Raw genomic sequence first — 22,004 nt, 5'->3', positions numbered from 1 at the left:
CCAGCTCCAGGTTGAGCTGTTGTTCAGCATCTTAGCTGTGGAGGGCAGTGTCACTGGCCCTCATATGTGGGATCCGAACCGGGGCCCTTTGGCGTCCCAAGCCGGTTCTTAACCATCGCGCCACTCGGCTGGCCCCCTCACCAGATCTTTTGATTCATAACCTCTTCTCTCTCCCACCCCATGCAATGATTGCTCCTTTCTTGATGCAGGTTCTCAATTTTTTAAATCTGTAATGTTTAAGTCATTTCCACACTGGTATTAAAATAAGAACATCTTAAGTGACTATTCTGCTTAAAATCATTCAAGACTCTGTGATTTAGCCCTTGTCTACCTGTCCATCCTCATTTCTTACTACATTTCAACAGTTATGTTAGTCAGGATAAGCTATCCTGTGGTAATAGATAATCCCATTCTCAGTGGCTTATTACCACAAAGCTTAATTTCTTGCTCCAAAGCTTTCCTTCATGCTGCTTGTTTTTTGCTGCTCAGTGGGGCCACCATCTACATAGTCTTCAGAGACTCAGGCTAAGAGAATTCTGTTATCTTGTAGTTGCACCACTTGGAACATGGCAGAAGACACAGCCAGAGTCTCAAGCTGGATCTCCTATGCTTAGGCCAGAAGTGACACCCATCATTTCTTGCAGTCAGTCCTTTGGCCATAACTAGTCACATGGGCCTATCCAGCTGCAAAAGAAATATAAAGCTGCACATGGAACGATTAATGAGCACTGTTATCTGCCATTCCAGTCATACTGAATTTTTTTGCAATTTCAAGACTATCTTATGTATCTCTACTTTTTGTATATATTTGTTATGCCTGTTATTAAATCTCCCAGCGCTCCCCACTATTTCTTCTTGCCACTGATTCATTCTCCAAACTCATTAAGTGTCATGTGGGAAAGCAGCCATCCCACTTAGGTACTAACTTACCATAATACCTGTGACTGTCTACTGAAGTGCTTACTCTGCATTTGTTTTTCTTGTCTGTCTTTCCCACTGGATTGAGTTCTGAGGGTAGTTCTTGTGTTTCTGTGTTTCTTGTCACCTTATTCCCAACACAGTCCCTGTCTGGCACATATAGAAAGTACTCAGTAAGTGCAGAATGAATGCATTTGGTTGGTTATGCAGTTTTACAAAGTAAACATTATATGATAAGCACTTAATCATCCTCTTGGAACTACAGTAAAACCTTGGATTGCAAGTAACTTGGTTTGCAAATATTCCGCAAGATGAGCAAACATTTCTAATACATTTTAACGTGGTAAACGAGCAATGTCTTGCAATATGAGTAGTTTGTTTCCAGAATGAATTATCTTTGCAAACCAAGGTATTGCTGTATTAAGTTTCCCCATGATTTCATTTTGTTGTATGTCCTGGCTTTTTCTGTCCTTGATTGACAGCAACTCTGCTCTAACCAGAGTTTATAGGCATATTGCTATACATAAACTAGTCTTTTGCAAAAAGATTGTTAGAAGTGTAATCCAGTGAGTATTTTTCATTTCTTTCTTCCTTAAGCTGGCATATTCTGGGGTGTTTCTCTGACACCAACCAATTTTCCAATACTTCATGACTGTCTAATCGCTCAATTCTGATACTGCCTACCTGGAATTAGGGTCAGATCCCCCAAGTTAATGGACTCAGCCCCTAAGATTGCCTCTACTTCAGATAAACAATCCAAATCCCTACCACCTCTGCTTCTGACCGGCAGGCTATAAATTGGGGGTTCCCACAACCCCCTCCTCAGGCTTGGTAATTTGCTAAAATGGCTCACAGAACTCAGGAAGATACTTATATTCACCAGTTTATTAGAATTATACAAATGGAAGAAAAGCACAGGGCATGGTATGAGGGTTAGGGGTGAGTACAGAACTTCCTGTGCTCTCTCTGAGCATGTTACTCTAATAGCATTTAGATGTGTTCACCGACCCAGAAGCTCTCTAAATCTCATTGCTCAAGAGTTTTTTTTACAGAGCTCAGATGGAGCCCCTTCCGCTCTCTTTCCCAGAGGTTGGTGGTGATGTGAAGTACTTGGCTCCATTGTAATCTTAAGGGACTAACGTCATATATGCCATCCATTGTTGACCAAAATGGTTTATGTGGCACATGATTTATATTTTTGTATTATACCACACATAAATATATATTTGATGGTTTTATTACTTAAACCTAAATATTGGGGTGAATATTTTTCTGACTCATTTCAATTATAGAAATTAAACATGTATTTATAAAAGTAATGGGAATTCTATTTTTGCTTTAAAATGGTTTTCTGTAATGAACTATTGATTCAGTTAATTTTTTTTTTTTTAAGATTTTATTGGGGAATTGGGGTAGGGGAACAGCGTTGGGGATTCAGGGAAGGGAAACAGACAAGTTGCCGTCCTTTTGTTCTTCAGTCTAGTTTGTGGAGGACGTCACTACACTGGCCCATGTTGGTATTATCATTGCGCTCTTCCCAGGTGAGGCAGTCGGTCGCCGGCCATTGGACGGTGGCTCACGGCAGCTTATACAGGCTGCCAGCCACTCACGGTAGCTCACGGTAGCCCACTGCAGCAGGGGCTGCAGCCTACGCCTTCGCCGGTGACTCATGGCAGCCCAGCTCCAGGTTGAGCTGCTGTTCACTATCTTAGCTGCAGAGGGCAGTGTCACTGGCCCTCATGTGGGATCTGAACCGGCTGCCCTGCTGCTCAGAGCTGGCGTCCCAAGCCAACTCTTAACCAACACTCCACTTGGCCGGCCCCAGTTAATATTTTTGCATCTTAATATTTTAGCACAGTCACATTAATGATAAAATTTCTGACTTTCATTTATGTGTCTTTTTTTCCTTTTATCCCCGTAGGTGGCCTTGGAGGACTTGCAGGTTTGAGTAGCTTGGGTTTAAACACTACCAATTTCTCTGAACTACAAAGCCAAATGCAGCGGCAACTTATGTCCAATCCTGAAATGATGGTTCAGATCATGGAGAATCCGTTTGTCCAGAGCATGCTTTCAAATCCTGACCTGATGAGGCAGTTAATTATGGCCAATCCACAAATGCAGCAGTTGATACAGAGAAATCCAGAAATTAGTCATATGCTAAATAATCCAGATATTATGAGACAAGTATGTGGAATGTTCTTCCATTTCATTTAGTTAAAAAATTATACTTGATTACTTAATTTTTTATGCCTAAAGAGCTGTCCTGTATATATGTATGGCTAAGATAAAAAAGGAAATCTTAATCTTTGCTCAGGAGAACTCAACAAAGCACTAATTTAGACTATTTGAACTTTGAATTTTCTGCTATATTTTCAAGATCCTTGTAAATAGTTATTTTTCAGATTTAAGAAACAGAGTCCAGTTTAGGAGATGGGCATTCATTTATACCAAAGTGCTTTCTTGAAAGCATTTGAATGTTAGCTTGTTTTTTGAGGTGAAATTCAATAGGAATTGTTTAAAATGATTTTCAGATTTAAGTACTGAAGACTGATAATTCATAGAATTAGAAAACTTTATAAAATTAGCTGTGGCAGTTAATAGCTAAAGTAATCCATGTGTGTTTCAGTGCCCTTTTTTTACGGAAATCTTTTCTTTAGACATTGGAACTTGCCAGGAATCCAGCAATGATGCAGGAAATGATGAGAAACCAGGACCGAGCCTTGAGCAACCTGGAAAGCATCCCAGGTGGATACAATGCTTTACGGCGCATGTACACAGATATTCAGGAACCAATGCTGAGTGCTGCACAAGAACAGGTGATAACATTGGCTCCCAGGCTCAGGCTAAGGGGCAGCTCCTATTTTAACATAAATGTGTTTGTGATTGAGAGCTGCCTTTATATGAGAAATGCGGTTTTCATTAAAAAAATTCATAACCTGTTATTTAATAAAAGCTTATATTTTATGATTTTTGTGTCTTTTATTACAGTTTGGTGGTAACCCATTCGCTTCATTGGTGAGCAATACATCCTCAGGTGAAGGTAGTCAACCTTCCCGTACAGAAAATAGAGATCCATTACCCAATCCGTGGGCTCCACAGACTGCCCAGAGTTCACCAGCATCCAGTGGCAGCACCAGTGCTGTAGGGGGCACTGGTGGTAGTGCTGCCAGCGGCACTGCTGGGCAGAGTTCTGCTGCACCGAATTTGGGGCCTGGAGTAGGAGGTATGTTCATAACAACCCACACTTTCCTTTGTTGTCCTCACTTATTTGAATAACGAAACCATTTCTTACACTGTCATTCTCTGTATTTGTGTGTGTGTGTGTGTGTGTGTGTGTGTGTGTGTGTGTGAGTGAGTGAGAGAGAGAGAGACAGAGACAGAGAGACAGACAGACAAGTAGCATTTATGAACTATCTTTTCATGTTGTAAGGTTTGGTTTTTTTAAAGAAAGCTTTAAAGATGTAATTGATTAGTATTAATCAGTTGTGTGCATTATAGTAGGAAGGGTTACTAAGGATTTCCAGAGGCAGTTTTGTTTTTTAACATTTTCGTAAGATGCTTTGGGAGAAGTAGGTGGTGGATCGTCTGATTTCAACATTTGGAAAACTGAAGTTCAGAGAGAACACAGAATAAGCATCTGTATGCTTATTACTACAGCACGTGTTTCTTGGCTTTAGTTTGGTTTTGTATTCTAGATCAGTAGGTTCTCAACTTCAGTCCTGAGACCAGGGCTAAACTAGCTGCATCAGAGCACCTGCCAGGTTTGTTAAAAATCCAATTCCCAGGTCTTAACCTCAGACCTCAGAATCGTCCACAGTGAGGTTTAAGATCTGTGTTTGTATGAAGCTGTTAGAGGCTAATGTGTGAACAGGTTAGAATTTTAATTGTTTCCTTATCGTTTCCTTGTGTAGACTAGATTCCATAGATGGATATCCTTTTTTCAACTATTCAGATATTTACATGGTAAGATTAGGTCTAAAGTCGGTAGCCAGAGGGATGATTTTAGTTATAATATTTTGCATATACATGAGAAGAAAGGAAAGCATGGGACCACTTCCCTAAGATGAGAAGGACTGAATATATTTTAAAAGATGCCTGTGCCTTAGCAGAGAAAGTGTAAACATGAGATGCTGAAGAGTTGTTGTTGTTTTTTTATTATTAACTGAGCCATCCTGCCACCTGTTGGCAGCTCACTGGCAGCTCAGCTTGGGCCGGGAATCGAACCAGCGACCCTGTTGCTCACTCTTGAGCGAGCTCTTAACCAACTGGGCCACTCGGCCTGCCCTACTGGGTGAAGAATTTTTAAAAATTCATTACTGAAAGAAGAAATCAGAATAGGGACTAATTGGTGGTCACAGTGGTATACTTTTATAGAATATAGTGGATGTCATGAGGTATCTGGATATAATACAGGTTTTATAAAAATTGAAGTAATAGCCATATTTTTAAATTGAGGTATACTTAATATATATTAGTTTCAGGTATACAACATAATGATTCGATATCTGTATGTATTACAAAATTATTGCCACAGTAAATCTAGTTAACATCTGAAGTAATACCATTTTTAAATCAAGAAAAAAATCATCCTGTTCTGTATTTTACTTACTGCTTATTTGGTTTTTATTAACAATCTTTTTAGGGAGATGCTTTATTCACATTTTAAAGGTCTTAGAGCTGACAAGAACAACGTTTTAATCAGATTTCCTAATATGCAGACTGGTTTTTCTACTACACCGTGGTTTTCTACGGTAACAACTTTTTCTAACAACAAATCGGTTTTGCAATTTTTTACTCAGGTTTTTTATTTAATGGTTTGGTGCTGTGATCTGGTTAAGACTTCATGTTAATGTTACCATTAGAGGAAAACAAGAAACAGCAAAAATGAGCTTACTCTGCTGGCCTAACAAATTGTACATACTAGTGTTTGTACACTAGTATGATTTTTTTTTTTAAGATTTTATTGGGGAATTGGGGAAGGGAAACATTGTGCTTTTCTGGGACCCATAAGCTCCAAGTCAAGTTGTTGTCTTTCAGTCTTAGTTGTGAAGGGCACAAGGTCAGCTTCAAGTCCAGTCGTTGCTTTCAATCTAGTTGCGGGGGGACGTGGGGGCGCAGCCCACCATCCCATGCAGGGGTCGAACCGGCAACCTTGTTGTTAAGAGCACACATTCTCACTAGCTAAGCCATCCGGCTGCCCATTGGCAGCCCAGCAGCAGCTCAGCTCGAGCACAGCTCACTGGCCCATGTGGGAATTGAACCAGCAACCCTGTTGCTCACAGCTCGCGCTCTAGTCAACTGAGCCACCTGGCTAGCCCCCACTAGTACGATTTTTACTCAACTCTTTGAAGTTGGATACACACATGATATATACATGTGTGTACATATATATCTGTAAAGATGAATTCTTGACCCCTCTTTTGCCCTGTGTGCACTTATTCTAGAAGGTAGAGAAATCTTAAAGCAGGGATTAGAAAATTTTTCCTGTAAAGGACCTCTTTCAGGTCAAGAGGCAAAATTAAAAATACTACATTACAAGAGAAAACATTTCTACAAGTTTTTTTATTGATGGAATTACAAATGTAATTTTTCATATGTATATATAAATGATAGGAATGGATTTCTTTTTCTTTTTTTTTTAAAGATTTTACTGGGGAATTAGGGGAGGGGAACAGCGTTGGGGAATCGGATAAGGGGAACAGACAAGTTGCTTTCCTTTTGTTCTTCAATCTAGTTGTGGAGGACGTCGCTTCACTGGCCCATGTTGGTATTATCATTGAGCTCTTCGCAGGTGAGGCAGATCGGTCGCTGGCCTCTGGACGGCCGCTTATAGCGGTTCTTGGCAGCTCACACTGGCTGCCAGCCGTTCATGCTGGCTGCCAGCCACACACAGTAGCTTATGGCAGCCCACTGCAGCAGGGGCTGCAGCCTACGCCGTCACCAGTGACTCACAGCAGCCTGACTCCAGGTCGAGCTGCTGCTCACCATCTTAGCTGTAGAGGGCAGTGTCACTGGTCCTCATGTGGGATCCGAACCAGGGCCCTGCTGCTCAGAGCTGGCGTCCCAAGCCAGCTCTTAACCAATGCGTCACTCATCCGGCCCGGAATGGATTTCTTTTTGAGGGATAACGTTTTGCTTAGTTGGTGTTCACACAGTTCCCTGTTGTCAAACTCAATTCCAAGTGTTTATTAATACTGATATATTGGGTTGTCGGTAAAGTCGTGATGTATTTTGCTGTTTTTCGTTGCAAAAATGAGTCATGACTTTTCCGACAACCAGTATAATGAGATTTTACTTATTTCATTCAAATATAGTCGTTTGGTAATATAGGATTTCAGGACCCTCTGCAGATACCAAAATCCATTCATGCTTTAAGTCCCTTGTATAAAATGGTGTAGTGTTTGCATATAACCTATACTTGCATATAGGCTGTGGCAGGGTATGCCTATACATCACTTCAGTCACATTGATTCAGCCTAGTGCTCGGCCCATGACATTCAAGTTTTGCTGTTAGGAACTTTCTGGGATTTTTTTTTTTTCTCTGATTATTTTCAATCCGTGTTAGGTTGAATCCGCAGACGCAAAACCTGCGGATAGGGAGGGCCAATGGTATGTGCTCAATCCAAAAGTACATGATTTTAGTAGCATATTCATCAGTTGGAAAGCACTTACAGGATTCTATTAGATTCTTTGCTTTTAGCATGTCATTGCAGATTAATCACTTCTAATTGAATGTTAGGTGGTAGTGCCTCAATTATAGTTAAATGAACTTTGAAATGTGGAAGTTTTCTTTGCACTTGCACTGAGGTCTAGAAAATGTTGCTGGAATGGTAACTGTGAGTTAAAATGTGTCTACTGCAAATTAGTGGGAATGGAGATCTTTTCACTTTTGACAGTACAAGAATGTGTAAGACAGCTTGACATTGCTTGTGATTCTAACAATTTCAGTTGTTGAAATGACTTTACTACTATATGAGTTTCTCATGTAAATGCTGCTTTGCCTTGTAATTTTGGGTTGAATTAACTGAGAAACATTACCAAGTCTCTATCAAAAGGTGATTTCCAAAGTCATTTAGTCTTTCTTTCATACTGGTGGTTGAGTGGTTCAGAAGCTCGTCAGTCTTAGCCCTAACCTAAAAAAGTTGCCAATAAAACTTGACCTTTGCTAAGCCATAAAGCTGCTGTCTGATTGTGTAAGTCAGGATATTTCTAACCAAAGTTCATGGAAGTGACTGTGGCTTAGTTCACAAAGTGAATGATGTTTATACCATTGATACTCCTACTGGTATAATAACATAATAGTTCAAAATATTTTTCAGAGTACCTGTCAATGAATAAGACAGTGAATAACCATAGTCAGTAAATACATTATATTTTTACAAGCTTTATGTATTTGTCCAACTACTCCTTGTTCTCTTTCACATGTGCTTTTACAACATCAGATCTAGCACATTCCATCAAATTCTACTTCAGGTTGTGCTGAACTAGTGTTTTTCAACTTTGAAATAGTTTACCTGTAGTTAGTCCATGCAGATTGCTTATAGAGGCTAATTTTTAGGTCCCTTCAAACTTAGCATTGGCTCCTCAAATAAACAGCAACTGGTCAGTATCAATACTATCTATCTGTCAGCTCATGAACCAAGGAATACCACTCAAAACAATTTGCATTATTATTATTTTTTTTTAAAGATTTTTATTGGGGAATTGGGGGGATGGGAACAGTGCTGGGGAATTGGGGGAAGGGGAACAGACAAGTTGCTGTCGTTTTGTTCTTCAATCTAGTTGTGGAGGATGTTGCTTCACTGGCCCAAGTTGGCACCATCATTGCGCTCTTCCCGGGTGAGGCAGATCAGTCGCCGGCTTCTGGACGGCCGCTCACTGCGGCTGCTGGCCGCTCACGCTGGCTGCTGGCTACACACGGTAGCCCATGGCAATCCACTGCCACAGGGGCTGCAGCCCACGCCGTCGCCGGCGACTCATAGCAGCCCAGCTCCAGGTTGAGCTGTTGTTCAGCATCTTAGCTGTAGAGGGCAGTGTCACTGGCCCTCATATGTGGGATCCGAACCGGGGCCCTCTGGCATCCCAAGCGAGTTCTTAACCATCGCGCCACTCGGCCGGCCCAATTTGCATTATTTTTTAATTGAATGTTTATTTATGTTAAGCCCAGTGTCCTTAACTCTTGAGAAGCTGTCCTCCCTGAAAGGCTAGTTTCAAACAAATTTATTTTCTCAGGACACATTTATTTGGCTGCTGCAGTCAAGATTTAATGAACTCATGCTAATTAATCACCATTAGTATACTGCTTTCCTTACCTGGCTAACAAGCCACTTGGAAACTTGTGGTTGCAGCCTTATTTTCATGTTTTATTTTTGTGAAGAAATTTGGCTGTGATGGGATATTGCATTTTAAATTTTGTATTTTTCTGACGTGCTTTTTTGTGAGTTGGGAGTACTGTGATGACTGTGCTTAGTCTAGCAGTGTCAAACCATATTATATTCTTTAGTGTCATTGCATAATAAATACAACGTTTTGCCGTTTAATTTGATAAAAGAATTTATATTCCACTATGCTTTAAAAGCATGACATTCATAGTTCAATTCTTCCTTTTTCTTCTTGTTCTGACATGATTGGTATGCACTGGTAATAAAGAAATAAAATAACGGGGACTGGCTAATTGGCTCAGTAGGTTAAGAGTGTGAGCTCTGAGCAACAGGGTTGCCAGTTCAATTCTCATATGGGCCAGTGAGCTGCACCTGAGCTAAGCTGCTGCTGAGCTGCCAACAGGTGGCAGGATGGCTCAGCTGGTCAGAGCATGTGCTGCTGACAACAGGGTTGCCAGTTTGACTTCTGCATGGGATGGTGGGCTATGCCCACCCGCAACTAAGATTGAACACGGCACCTTAAGCTGAGCAGCCGTGAGCTGCCGACTGGTGGCTGGATGATGACTGAACTTGGAGCTGAGCTAGCTGCACACTCCACAACTAAGATTAAAGGACAACAACTTGGCTGTTCCCCTTCCCCAATTCCCCAATAAAATTTTAAAAAAGAAAAGAACACGCTGCAATGATTTGTGTGGCATCAGGTATAACTGAGTTACTATGATTTGTGGTATGCTGAGCAGCAGTGTGGAGCAGTAGGATAGTGAGTGTCACATCAGCCTCTGTTGAAACCATTCAAGTCTGCTTTTGGTAGTGCAAAGCAGCCATAGACAGTAAACGAGTGAGCATGACTATGTTTCAATAAAATATTATTTATGGGCACTGAAGTTTGAATTTCATATAGTGTTTGCATTTCACAAAATATTTACTTTCTTTAACCATTTAAAAAGGTAAAATCCATTTTTAGCTTGTGGACTATATAGAAACAGTTTGTGGGCCATATTTGCCCCTCAGGCTATGTTTGTCAGCCTCTGTCTTATAATATTCTTGGACTCTAGGAGGTAGAAAAAAAAATTGAAACATGAGAAAAATAGGAGAAAAACAAAAGTTAGTATTTAAAAAACAAATTATAATAACTAGAAAGATAAGTGGGAAGGGTCAGATGTTTTTTAAGCCTGATGAAACATTGGATGGAATAAGAGCATAAGGGAACTGAGAAAGCTCATGAGTTAAGTATACATACGAGTTTGAAAATACGTTTGAGTGAGTATATGTAGTCAGCAAGTGACATATCTGGATATATGTTGAACAAATTAATTCGTTTTCAGAGAAAGTTGAATTCACATAAATTTAGCTGTAACTTTCACAAAAACAAAAACAAAAGAAAAACTAGGGAATAATAGTAACAAGCAGTTTACACATTTATTAACTAATTTGATGGTCACAACCACCCTATGAAGTCGATACTATTTACCCCATTTTACAAATGGGAAAACTGAAGTATTAAGAAGTCAAATAATTTGCCCAAGATTACATAGATTAGATTTGAACCCAGGTAACCTGGCTCCAGACACTACTCTTCGTCACTATGCTGTCTGGTTCCTGAAACTTTAAGTGTGTCTGTCATTTTGCTCATTGAGTGCCAATGTCCAGTGAAAGTGGGATGGAGGCCTACATCTATTGTTCCATTGGTGAGCAGGCTTCCTTCTTTCTTAAGTGTGAGCATATTGGGTGCTGACTATGCTTCTGATTAAGTGATTCTGGAGGAAGAGTTGGCTCAGACGTCAGTGTATAGGATTTTTCAGTAGTAATTTTGACCATAATCTAATTTTTTTCTTAAATGGATATAAAACTTAACTTTTTCATTAGATGTGATTGTACTGTGAATGTGACCAGAATGTTTAAAACCCATAAGCCCTCCTTGCCTGGTATATGTTGGGGTGTGTTTTGGAGATCTTAGTTTTTAAAATTCTCTTATTCAGTTGATAAGTAATATGTGTACTCATCTGCTAAAATTATGCATAGTATATATTGTTTTAAAACTTTCACTTTTGTTTACATATATTTTCCTTGGTACAATGTTGTTTTTTTTTTGTTGTTGTTTTAAACAAACTTTCAGCTAGTATGTTCAACACACCAGGAATGCAGAGCTTGTTGCAACAAATAACAGAAAATCCACAACTTATGCAAAACATGTTGTCTGCCCCCTACATGAGAAGCATGATGCAGTCACTAAGCCAGAACCCTGACCTTGCTGCACAGGTGAGTTTGTAATTGTATTGAGAAGGTCTGTGCAGTGTGAATTGAAATAACCTAATCAGATAATTGTGATTTTTGGCATATTTGTTTTGTGTGCTACTTTAACACACTTGAAAAGTAGATAAGCTGCATCTCCACTTTTTTGGACAGTTTGTTTCTTTGCAGCTTCATCTCTGCCATTTACTGGCTGTAAGGAAATGCAGGTTTACTTTGTTACCTACATGTGTTGATTTAGGGATGAATAGGAAAGTTTTGAATTGCTTTCCTTTTAAAGATATATTTTCTTTAGTGAAATATAAATCTTGAACATGGTTAAGAACAGTAGTGTTAATACATTTGAAATCCTTTTTTTTTTTTAGGTCACAGATTCAGAGTAATAGTCATGTTCAAAATGGCCGTTACAAAATAGCCTGAAATTGTTTATTAAAGGCAGAGGAAGATTTGTAGGAACAATGTTCTCATTTTTTCTATTGTCGATCCACCCCACCAAGTTAATATCCTGGTCCTTTGTTCATTTTCTAACTTGTTACTAAAGAGACCATAACTAAGAAAATTAGTGTATCTCAACTCTAGCTGAACATTTAGGATCACTTTGGGAGCATTAAAGTGGGGCGGGGGGGGGGATTCTTGCCCATCCTGAGAGACGTTGACATAACTGCATTGGATCTCCCCCTACCCCCAAGTTCCGTAGGCAATTCTGATGTACCCCTAGGTTAAGAACCATTGAACTTAAATTAAAAAAAAATAAAAAATAAAAAAACCATTGGACTTGAAAATCCTTGGAGAATGTAAAATAAGCCTTTATCACCTGTAATTTATATTTGCTATTTATTAAAAATGGCTTTTGTAGAGTGTTAGGAATTTGAAATAGTTTCCTTTATAGTTTATTTCTATTTCCAAAACTTCAAAAGCTTTTAAAGATAATCACTTTCTTCATTATGTCAAATGAAATGCTTTTTATTTTCTGAAGTATGGAACCTTATTGATTGAAGTATATATAGCAGATACCTTTGAGCTGTAATTTTCATCAATAACTTCTGCCCTCTTAAACATTTGTAGAATTGAAAATAGAACAAGTTTTTAGGTGAATTTTTGTATACTCTTTTAATTTTGTATATTGTAGGTACATTTTATGAAACATTATTTTGCTCATATGAAAATTATCAGACTGAGTTATTAAATGCCATACTTCACTGTGATTATAGCACTTTTATTTAAATGTGGAAAATATGTATATTGAGTCATCCAATTTATATGTTTTTAAATGTATATTTGACTAATTAATGTGCATCTTTAAAAATCTGACTTTGGCAAGCACATTTCCAGCCATTTTTACTAACAATTTTACATTTATAAAGTGACTTGAGCACTTGCTTCAAAGCTCAACATTTCTTCAACATTTCTTAAAAATGTTGACAAGGAATGTCTTTTATTATAGACAGTTTAGAAACATTTACAATGTACTCTGGTTATCTGCAGATTAAAGTTTGTAGTTCTCTGTTCTGATTTTGATTTTTAGGCATTCATAAAAGTCTGAGTGTAAAAACTATTGTTATATAAACAGGTAAGTTAGGAGAAATAGTCTAATCAAATGAGATACCATTTTCTATGAAAGAATAAGTTTAAGGTGACGTGCTTTTTCAAATAACATGAATTGGGAAGATAAATGTGATGACTTCATTAATATGTTCATAATAAAAAGTATTTGAAGCAAATAAAGAAGCAGGTTTGTTGATCTCAAGTAGGTATTTATTTACTGTGAACTTACTGAACACTTTGAAACACATACTATTTATCCATAAAACATTATCTGACTTCCTCCTGTTTTAGATACTTTAAAAAAAAATTAAATAGTCCACTTTGCAACAATAGGTAAACTAAAGGAGGGAGAGAGGAATTCTCTCTACCTCCCGTATACATATAATTACTCTCAAATATGGTTAACTATTCTCCCAAACTTTGGGCCAGTAAATAGGCTATCAGTAAAGCATTGTTATTTGACTCTTCATTCTGGTGGGGAAACTGATAAAAAAAATTGTGTTTTTCAAAGTTGTGAGAGTTTACTAGTTCTTGTTATGCTGATTGTGTATTGTAATTTTATTTTCAGGTATCTAGATCATGTTAATACTGACCCTGACTTTTTAATTCTAACACCTATTTGAAGGTTAGCGGGCATGCCGCTTTTCTCATCTCTGGTGATAGTGAGGTGAAATCCAGAGGCTAATCTTGGTGTTCTTAAATGGATTTACATCTTTCAGGTCGTAATGTATTTATGACTTCCCCTGGAGATCTGGTGCTAGTCCTGGGCTGATTTTCACCGACCAGCTCCATTTCTCTGGCAAGGTGGTTGCTGTTCTGCGGTGTTCTTTTTCTGGACCTAATATTAGCTGTTTTGTAGTAGGCAGGTAGTTTAGTGGTTCCAGATCTGGATTTCCTCTGCTTGCCACTTGTGTGTTGCGCGCGGTGTCTAAGCAAGCCATGTATAGTGTCATGTATTGATGCTTATGTTTATTCTGTCAGTGTAGAAGAAAATATATCCTCGTGAATGCCAGTTACTCCCGTTTTTCTTTCAAGGGCAGATATTCACCTTTGTTCGAGGAAAAGCTTAAGAAAATGATTGCCTTTATTTCTTAGGATACTGCATGTCATTATCATAATCACCATTCTCATTGAGCGAGAAGAAGCTTTGATTTTGTTTTTTTCTGGAGATCCCTCTTGTGGACAGTATCTTCCCTTTTTTATTCATGTTCTACCTTCCTCCCTTTTAAGTGCCAGGTTAGGCACTTGGAGGAAGATAGACTGTTAAACAAGGTACATTACTTGTTTCAGATATTTCCAGTTAAAATTGTTTGAACACTTGCCCCATAGATGATGCTGAATAACCCCCTATTTGCTGGAAATCCTCAGCTTCAAGAACAAATGAGACAACAGCTCCCAACTTTCCTCCAACAAGTGAGTAAGAAAAGATGCTAGCTATCTTCAGTAATGATTTGCTTGAAAAAGTTTGATGATAAACATTTTCCTTGCTCTTCTCTGGCTGATAGCAAAACATAGAATAGAGTTTGATGATGCTGTCAATTTACAGAGAATTCAGCTTGATATTAACTGGGCCCCATTTCACTGCTGACGTTTTGCTTATATTTCTTAAACATAAATTCTGAGGAAAGGACCATTTTGTTTTTGCTTTTGAGGATTTAGGATTTTGAATGCGTTGTTAATACCATAAACCATTTCCTTTCACTTGACTAACTTTGTAGTGTTTCATTGTGTCATGTTAACTAATCTCGAGTAACAGGAAAGAACTACCCTATCCTATTTTACAGGTTTGGTTTCTTTGTAATGTTTTAATTCCTCCAAATTTAATAGAACACTTGTTTTCACCAGGTAGATCTCATTTCCTCAAATTTGGAATTAGCAAGATTAAAATTGTCAGTGTTGTCATATAAGGAAGGCTTTATTATTAAAAAGTACTTGAGATTGCCATGGCATTTTACTATGTAAAAAGATAAAAGAGAAATCAGTCTCGGTGTTTTGAAACTGGTAGTTAGTTCTAGGACTTTTAAATATTATGTAAATGATTCTCAGGCCTGTAAATCATTATCCAAGGTTCGTTAATGTCCTTGATCTATTGTAATGTAAGCCTATCTTTTTTGGTCAGTCAGGTGGTGTATATTTGAAAGTAGTGAAGCTGAACTCAGGACACATGTATTAACTTCAAATTTGGAACTATTGTGTTAGAGTGTAGTTTACCGGTTAAATTGTTACATCAGCAACAAACAGGTAACACTTGGTCAGGAAGAATATGTGGCTTTCACCATATTACTGCCTTGTTATATAAATTGTGCATTTGGAGTTGTCGCTTAGAAATAATACTTTTCCTCTTCTGTTGGAGAAAGGGAATAGTTGTGGCTTCCAGAGGAGCTCCTGATTGTCTTTCATTATGAAAGCTGGCTTTCATGATGGATTTGGGAGGTCAAATAACAATTTGCACACTAGGTTTGCTGTCAAAGAGGAGATGCTTGTGTTTATTTTGGGAAATAAATTACGGATTACCAGTGTCTAGCAGTAAGGTATTAGATTTTCTCCAGAAACATAGTGAAGAAAACATTTAGATTTTACCTTCACTGATTGTAATTCCCCCATAACCACCGGTTTTCTTTCTTCCTTAGATGCAGAATCCTGATACATTATCGGCAATGTCAAACCCTAGGGCAATGCAGGCCTTGTTGCAGATTCAGCAGGGTTTACAGACATTAGCAACGGAAGCCCCCGGCCTCATCCCAGGGTAGGCTTATTTGGGGAAGATTATGAAAGTGCATCACGGTTACTTTCTCTGAGAATTTCAGACTTAATATCATTTTGTCTTTTTTTTTGTTGAAATTGTTTTTAAGATAGAGCTTTCAAAGTTAAAAAATGCTCTCATTTTAAGAGTATAACTTAGCTAATATTATGTTAAAATGTAACTGATTTAACACCAGCTGGCCTGGTCTGCCCTCCTATTTTGCAGGAATTTAGCTTTATTACCAATTTGTGCTTTCCTTAGGTTTACTCCTGGCCTCGGGGCATTAGGAAGCACTGCAGGCTCTTCAGGAACCAATGGCTCTAGCTCTGCCCCTAGTGAAAACCCAAGTCCCACTGCAGGAACCACCGAACCTGGACATCAGCAGTTTATCCAGCAGATGCTTCAGGCTCTTGCTGGAGTAAATCCTCAGGTAGTGATTCTTTTCTGTTCACGTTTTACATTCCTTATGTTAGAAATTTCCGAAAATAAAAAAAAGAAAGAAAGAAAAGAGACAGTTTTTTAGGGTTTAAACTGTAATGAAAAGCACAATCTTAAGGATATTGATTCTGAAACAGGCATTACGAAAATTGTTTTTTTTGGTACTAAATTGTACTTTGGTACTGTATTAGACATTAAAGGAAACGTTTCAGTTTAGGGAAGAGATGCTAAAACTTTGTCTTAGTTTTTAGAAGTTGCCTTTAAAAAGCAGTCTTTTTTGGAGTCTGTATTTGAAAATTATCTTAAATATGTTAATTTTATAAAAGTTTGTCATGGAGAAATAAGAAACTTGCTTATCCCAAATACCTCCTGAACAACTGTATTCTATCTAGTCTTTGTATTTTGACTTAAAAAAAAGAAAATCCTGACTCCCTCACTCCTCCCACTACTACCTCTTCTAGGAACTTGTGTTACGTATATACACCTCACAAATATGGCTAAAAAATGTGTTCTCATAATAATGTTCTCGCATCTGGAAACATTACTGACTTTACTAAGAATCCGCCATTATGCAAAGATGATTGCCAGTTCAAACCTATTATAGTAGGTTGCCTCCAAACTTTTGCATGGCAAAATATAGTGTTTGTTTATTTTTTAGACTTACTGAATACAAAAACGGCAGGTTTTTATCTTATGCAAGAATTTGAATCCCCAATACCTAACATAGCTTCTTGCTTAGTAAATATTCATGGACTTAATGAGAAACAAAAAGATTTTGGGTATTGGACAGAGTTGTTAATATAAGTTGAACAATCTACAGGCCCCTTCATTATCAGGTTGATCAGGATTGATTGATCATTTATGTATTTTTGTTTTACCTCATTATTGAAGAAAAATTTGATGCAGCTCAGTTGTTAGGAGTATAGTCTGTGGGTCTGAAACTGGAACTTTTTTCTGAAGACTTTTGGCCAATGCAGAAATTGAATCCACATTCTCAGCTTCATTAGAATTTTATACATGAGGACATTGGCTTTTATAATTATACAGTTGGTCAATAGCTACAAAATAAATAATCTAATTCTAAACTATTTGCATATATAATTTTCATTGCATGTTCATGAGCTTCTTAAATATGTGTAAAATAATGGTTGAGGTTTATTAAGTTATTTTTTAAACGTCATCTATTTGACATGGTTGTTTAGGTATAAATTAGACTACTTAAACTTAACAAAATAAAGTGCTAAAGGACTTTTTGATATGTTGAAAATGTTTCGACAGAGAGGCCAGTGCATTTGTAGCTCAGATTTTTAGTTATTTACTTTTTTCTTTAACAGCTACAGAATCCAGAAGTTAGATTTCAGCAACAACTGGAACAACTCAGTGCTATGGGGTTTTTGAACCGTGAAGCAAACTTGCAAGCGCTAATAGCAACAGGAGGTGATATCAATGCGGCTATTGAAAGGTTACTGGGCTCCCAGCCATCATAGCAGCGTTTCTGTATCTTGAAAAAAATGTAATTTATTTTTGATAACGGCTCTTAAATCTTTAAAATACCTGCTTTACTTCATTTTGACTTTTGGAATTCAGTGCTGTTATAAACAAACCCAATATGATGCATTTTAAGGTGGAGTGCAGTAAGATGTGTGGGTTTCTCTATGTTTTTTTGTTTTATTTCTTTTGTGGAACAATGGGAATCAATGCTTTTTCATTTAAGGCTATTGCATGCATCAAACACTTCTGCATTTATTGAAATTTTTAAACATGTCACCTTTTATAGTTGGGTGAATCGATTTTTGTCCTGCATCTGTCCAGTTTATTTGCTTTTTAAACATTAGCCTATGGTAGTAATTTATGTAGAATAAAAGCATTAAAAGAAGAAAATCATTTGCGCTCTATAATTTACGGTATACAGTATAGCTTACTGTGACTTTGGCATGTATTTTTGCAAACAAAATGCTGTAAGATTTATACTACGGACAGTTTTGCTTTATTTGTATACAATATAGTATGCACATTCGGGACTGCATTTCTAGAAACATACTGCCGTAGATTTTCTGAGCAAAACACCTGTAACCAAAAAAGTAAAGATAAGGAAATACTTTACAGTTGAGTATTTCCTAATTGTGTAGAATCTTACAGCATTTTTGATAAACATCTTTCAGCAAAAGTGCCAGTTAGTCAAGTTTGTTGAAAATACAGTAGAAAAGCTGATTCTGGTTATCTCTTTAAGGCCATTTAATTGTACAGACAACATAATGTAACATTGTCTCAACATTCACAGATTGATTGTAATTTACCTTAATCTTTGTGCAGACTGAAGGAGCACTGTAGTGTAACCCAAAAGTGCATTTGCCTAGGACTTTCAGCTTCTCCCATAGGTAGTTTAACAGGCATTACAGTTTGTAATTGAAATGTTGCTTTCACTGAAAGTGTCTTGATGTTACTTGGGTTTATCAGATTTCTCATGCACAGGCAATACATGAATTTAAAATGAATTGTGAGCTACTTGTTTCTGAAGTGTTTTGGTAGTTTATTAAGAAATAGTTAAATATCGTGCTTTCAGAGCCTCAGAGAAGGGTGGGGGAGGGGACGGGGATCTATCCTGGATTGGGCCAGCCTGAATAATACTGGCAACCAAGATTCTGTTAGGATTTCCGTGCATATAGTGTAGTAAAAAAGTATCATTCAGGGGTGAAAAACAAAGAGCCGTTTTAACAATGTTGAGTACATTTGGCTGTTCTACAGCCTTTTTCTTTCCTCCCCAGAGAAGTTTTGTTTGCCTAACTCTCAAATTGTTGGGGTGGTACATTCCTTTAGGACCAATTAAAACATAAACTTTGGGGTCAGAAATATATTTGGCTGACTCTGGTTCAGTATTCTCATAGGTCATTACAGTCTCTCATGTACAGTAACAGGAAATTAAAATGTTAAAGTAACCTAAAATGAATTCAGACCAATAAAATCAAGGGAAATACAAGTTGAATTACATTACTTCTGTAAGTTGCTTGCTATTAAAAAGAAAAAGGTCAAGAGGTCAGGTTGCCCACCAGCCCGTGCATTGTTATGACACTTTCCCCAGGAGGAAAACATGTACCAGGGTCAATGTGGAGGCATGGCTAGAGGAAGTGGTTAGGATGATATGTGTCTTGGCTCTCTGCCTTATGCCTCAGTCTGGCTTAAAAACTTTTGTACTGGCGAATGGTGGTATACAGTGTGGGATAGTGTCATAACCAATTTGACAGTTTATTAATCACAAAATAACAATAAATCTCTAGCTTTTACACTTGATTTGTCTTGCCTCTTTTGTAGAAAGAAAAAAAAGTCTTCAATTTACTTCTTTTAACCATGTCTTTTAAAGACTGTTGGCGTTGGTTTACCCCAGATTTTATCATACTTGATTTTTTATTTTTTTAAGTTTCCTTAGTTAAAATATGTGCATATACTGTATTATGTGTTAAAAAGATAGCCAACTGGGAAATTAGATGACCTGGGGTACGCTTACTTTTTGGGGTACCTGACTAGTTATTTGACTTTGTGTAAAGGCATTATGATTTCTTTATTGTAAAAGTGGCGGTGAGGTCCATGTGGTCCATTGAACCAAATGATATCTTAAGGACCTTTTCAGCTGCAGCAGTGGTATGATTTTTTGTTGTTTCTAATACCTTTACTTTAGATCTGAATATCTTTTAAGGAGTTCAAAATATTTAAAATTCTCAAAAGCATTAAAAAGACATTTAAAATACTATAGTCTTAAACTATTCTCATATTAAGTTATTACAAATTGAATAAAGAATGGAGTGGTGAAAATAATATTTCAGGATTTTATTTACCAAGTGGAATATTTGTGATATCTTTTTAAAAGATTTTTATTAAAAATATAGCTGACATACAATATTATATTAGTTTCAGGTATACACCATAGTTATTCAACATTTATATACCTGAAGAAGTGATCACCATGACAAGTCCAGCAACCATCTGTACCATGCTATCACAATATAATTGACTATATCCCCCATGCTGTACACTACATCCCTATGACTTAATTTGTTTTCTACCTGGAAATTTGGACCTCTTAGTCCCCTTCCCCTCCCCCCTTTTTAAAATTTATCAATTACAGTTGACATTCAGTATTATTTTATATTGATTTCAGGTGTACAGCATAGTGACTAGACATTTGTATAATTTAAGAAACAATCCCCCTGACTCGTCTCATACTCACCTGGCACTGTACACAGTTACTACCATATTATTGACTGTATTCCCTATGCTTTACTTTACATCCTCGTGACTATTTTATAACTAACCAATTTGTACTTCGTAATCTCTTCACCTTTTTCAACCTGCCTCCCAATCCCCTCCCTCCCATCTACCACCCCAACAAATCTAGTACCCCTCTAACATCATACATAGTTATTACAATATTATTGCCTATAAACCCTTATTCTATAATACCCTACACTCCCAAACTACTTTGTAACAAGCAATTTGTACTTCTTAATCCCTTCCCCTTCTTTCACTCCCCCTCTCATTTGGCAACCATCAAAATGTTTTCTGTACCTGTGAGTTTGTTAATTTTGTTCTTTAGATTCCACACATAAGTAAAATCACATTGCATCTGTCTTTCTGCCTGACATACTCTACTCAGCACCATACTCTCCAGGTCCATCCACGCCACTGCAGATGGCAAGAACCCATTCCCTTCAATGGCCGAGCACTACTCCGTTGTATATATGTACTACCTACTCTTTATCCATTCCTTCATCAATGGACACCCAGGCTGCCTCCACGTCTTGGCGATTGTAAACAATGCTGCAGTGAACATATGGATGCACACAATCCCTCAAAGTAGCGTTTTGGGTTTCTTCTTATAAATACCCTACCTAAAGTGGGATTACTGGGTCGTCCTTCATTGCCTCTTCTTTTAGCCTTTGTTTTAAAGTCTATTTTATCTGGTATAAATATTGTTACCCAAGCTTTTTTTTTTTCATTTGCATTTTTAGAAAATATCTTTTTCAACCCCTTTCTGTGTGTATCTTTCAATCTGAAGTGAGTCTCTTGTAGTCAGCATGTATAAGGGCTTTGTTTTCTTATCCATTCAGCCCTCCTGTGTCTTTTGATTGGACCATTCAATCCATTTACATTGAAAGTAATTGTTGATAGATATGTAGCTATTGACATTTTATTATTCATAATTTTGATTTATTTTTTCCCCCATCTTGAAGAAGTCCCTCTCATTCCTTGTAATATTGGTTTTGTGGTGATGAACTCCTTTAGCTTTTTCTTGTCTGAGAAGCTCTTCGTCTGACCTTCGATTTTAAATGATGGCTTTGCTGGGTAGAGTAGTCTTGCCTTGTATTGGGTTGTCAGAAAAGTCATGATGTATTTTTTCTATGTTTTTTGTTGCAAAAATGCGTCATGACTTTCCCAACAACCCAATAATAGGTCCTTGCTTTTCATCACGTTGAATACTATTTCCTGCCAATCCCTTCTGGCCTGCAAAGTTTCCATTGAGAAACTAGCTGAGAATCTTATAGGAGTTCCCTTATAAGTTACTAGTTGCCTTTCTCTTGCTGCTTTTAGGATTTTGTCTGTCTTTAACCTTTGCCATTTTAATTATAATGTGTCTACGTGTGGGCCTGTTTGAGTTCATCCTGTTTGGGACTCTGCACTGTCTTTCCTTCACGAGGTTAGGAGGGTTTTCAGGCATTATTTCTTCAAATAGATTC

At 37.5% G+C, this 22,004-nt stretch overlaps 1 protein-coding gene across 2 annotated transcripts in view; it reads left to right on the top strand.

Moving 5' to 3' along the window:
* Window positions 1–19,563, top strand: part of UBQLN1 (ubiquilin 1) — a 50,225-nt gene extending 30,662 nt beyond the window's left edge. Inside the window, exons 4-11 of one of the 2 annotated variants that reach the window (XM_019628279.1) lie at window positions 2,840–3,102; window positions 3,576–3,734; window positions 3,907–4,141; window positions 11,416–11,558; window positions 14,424–14,507; window positions 15,725–15,840; window positions 16,099–16,267; window positions 17,610–19,563. In XM_019628279.1, coding sequence (XP_019483824.1) covers window positions 2,840–3,102; window positions 3,576–3,734; window positions 3,907–4,141; window positions 11,416–11,558; window positions 14,424–14,507; window positions 15,725–15,840; window positions 16,099–16,267; window positions 17,610–17,762 — 1,322 coding nt within the window. In that variant the 3' untranslated portion in view covers window positions 17,763–19,563. The remainder of the gene's footprint in view (window positions 1–2,839; window positions 3,103–3,575; window positions 3,735–3,906; window positions 4,142–11,415; window positions 11,559–14,423; window positions 14,508–15,724; window positions 15,841–16,098; window positions 16,268–17,609) is intronic. The other variant, XM_019628280.1, reaches the window with a different exon arrangement.
* The last annotated feature ends 2,441 nt before the right edge of the window (window positions 19,564–22,004 follow it).

Source organism: Hipposideros armiger, unplaced genomic scaffold (genome assembly GCF_001890085.2).
Source record: "Hipposideros armiger isolate ML-2016 unplaced genomic scaffold, ASM189008v1 scaffold_777, whole genome shotgun sequence".
NCBI classification, from domain to species: domain Eukaryota; kingdom Metazoa; phylum Chordata; class Mammalia; order Chiroptera; family Hipposideridae; genus Hipposideros; species Hipposideros armiger.
Note: the sequence above shows the minus strand (reverse complement) of the source record. Positions and strands in the feature narration are given on the sequence as shown.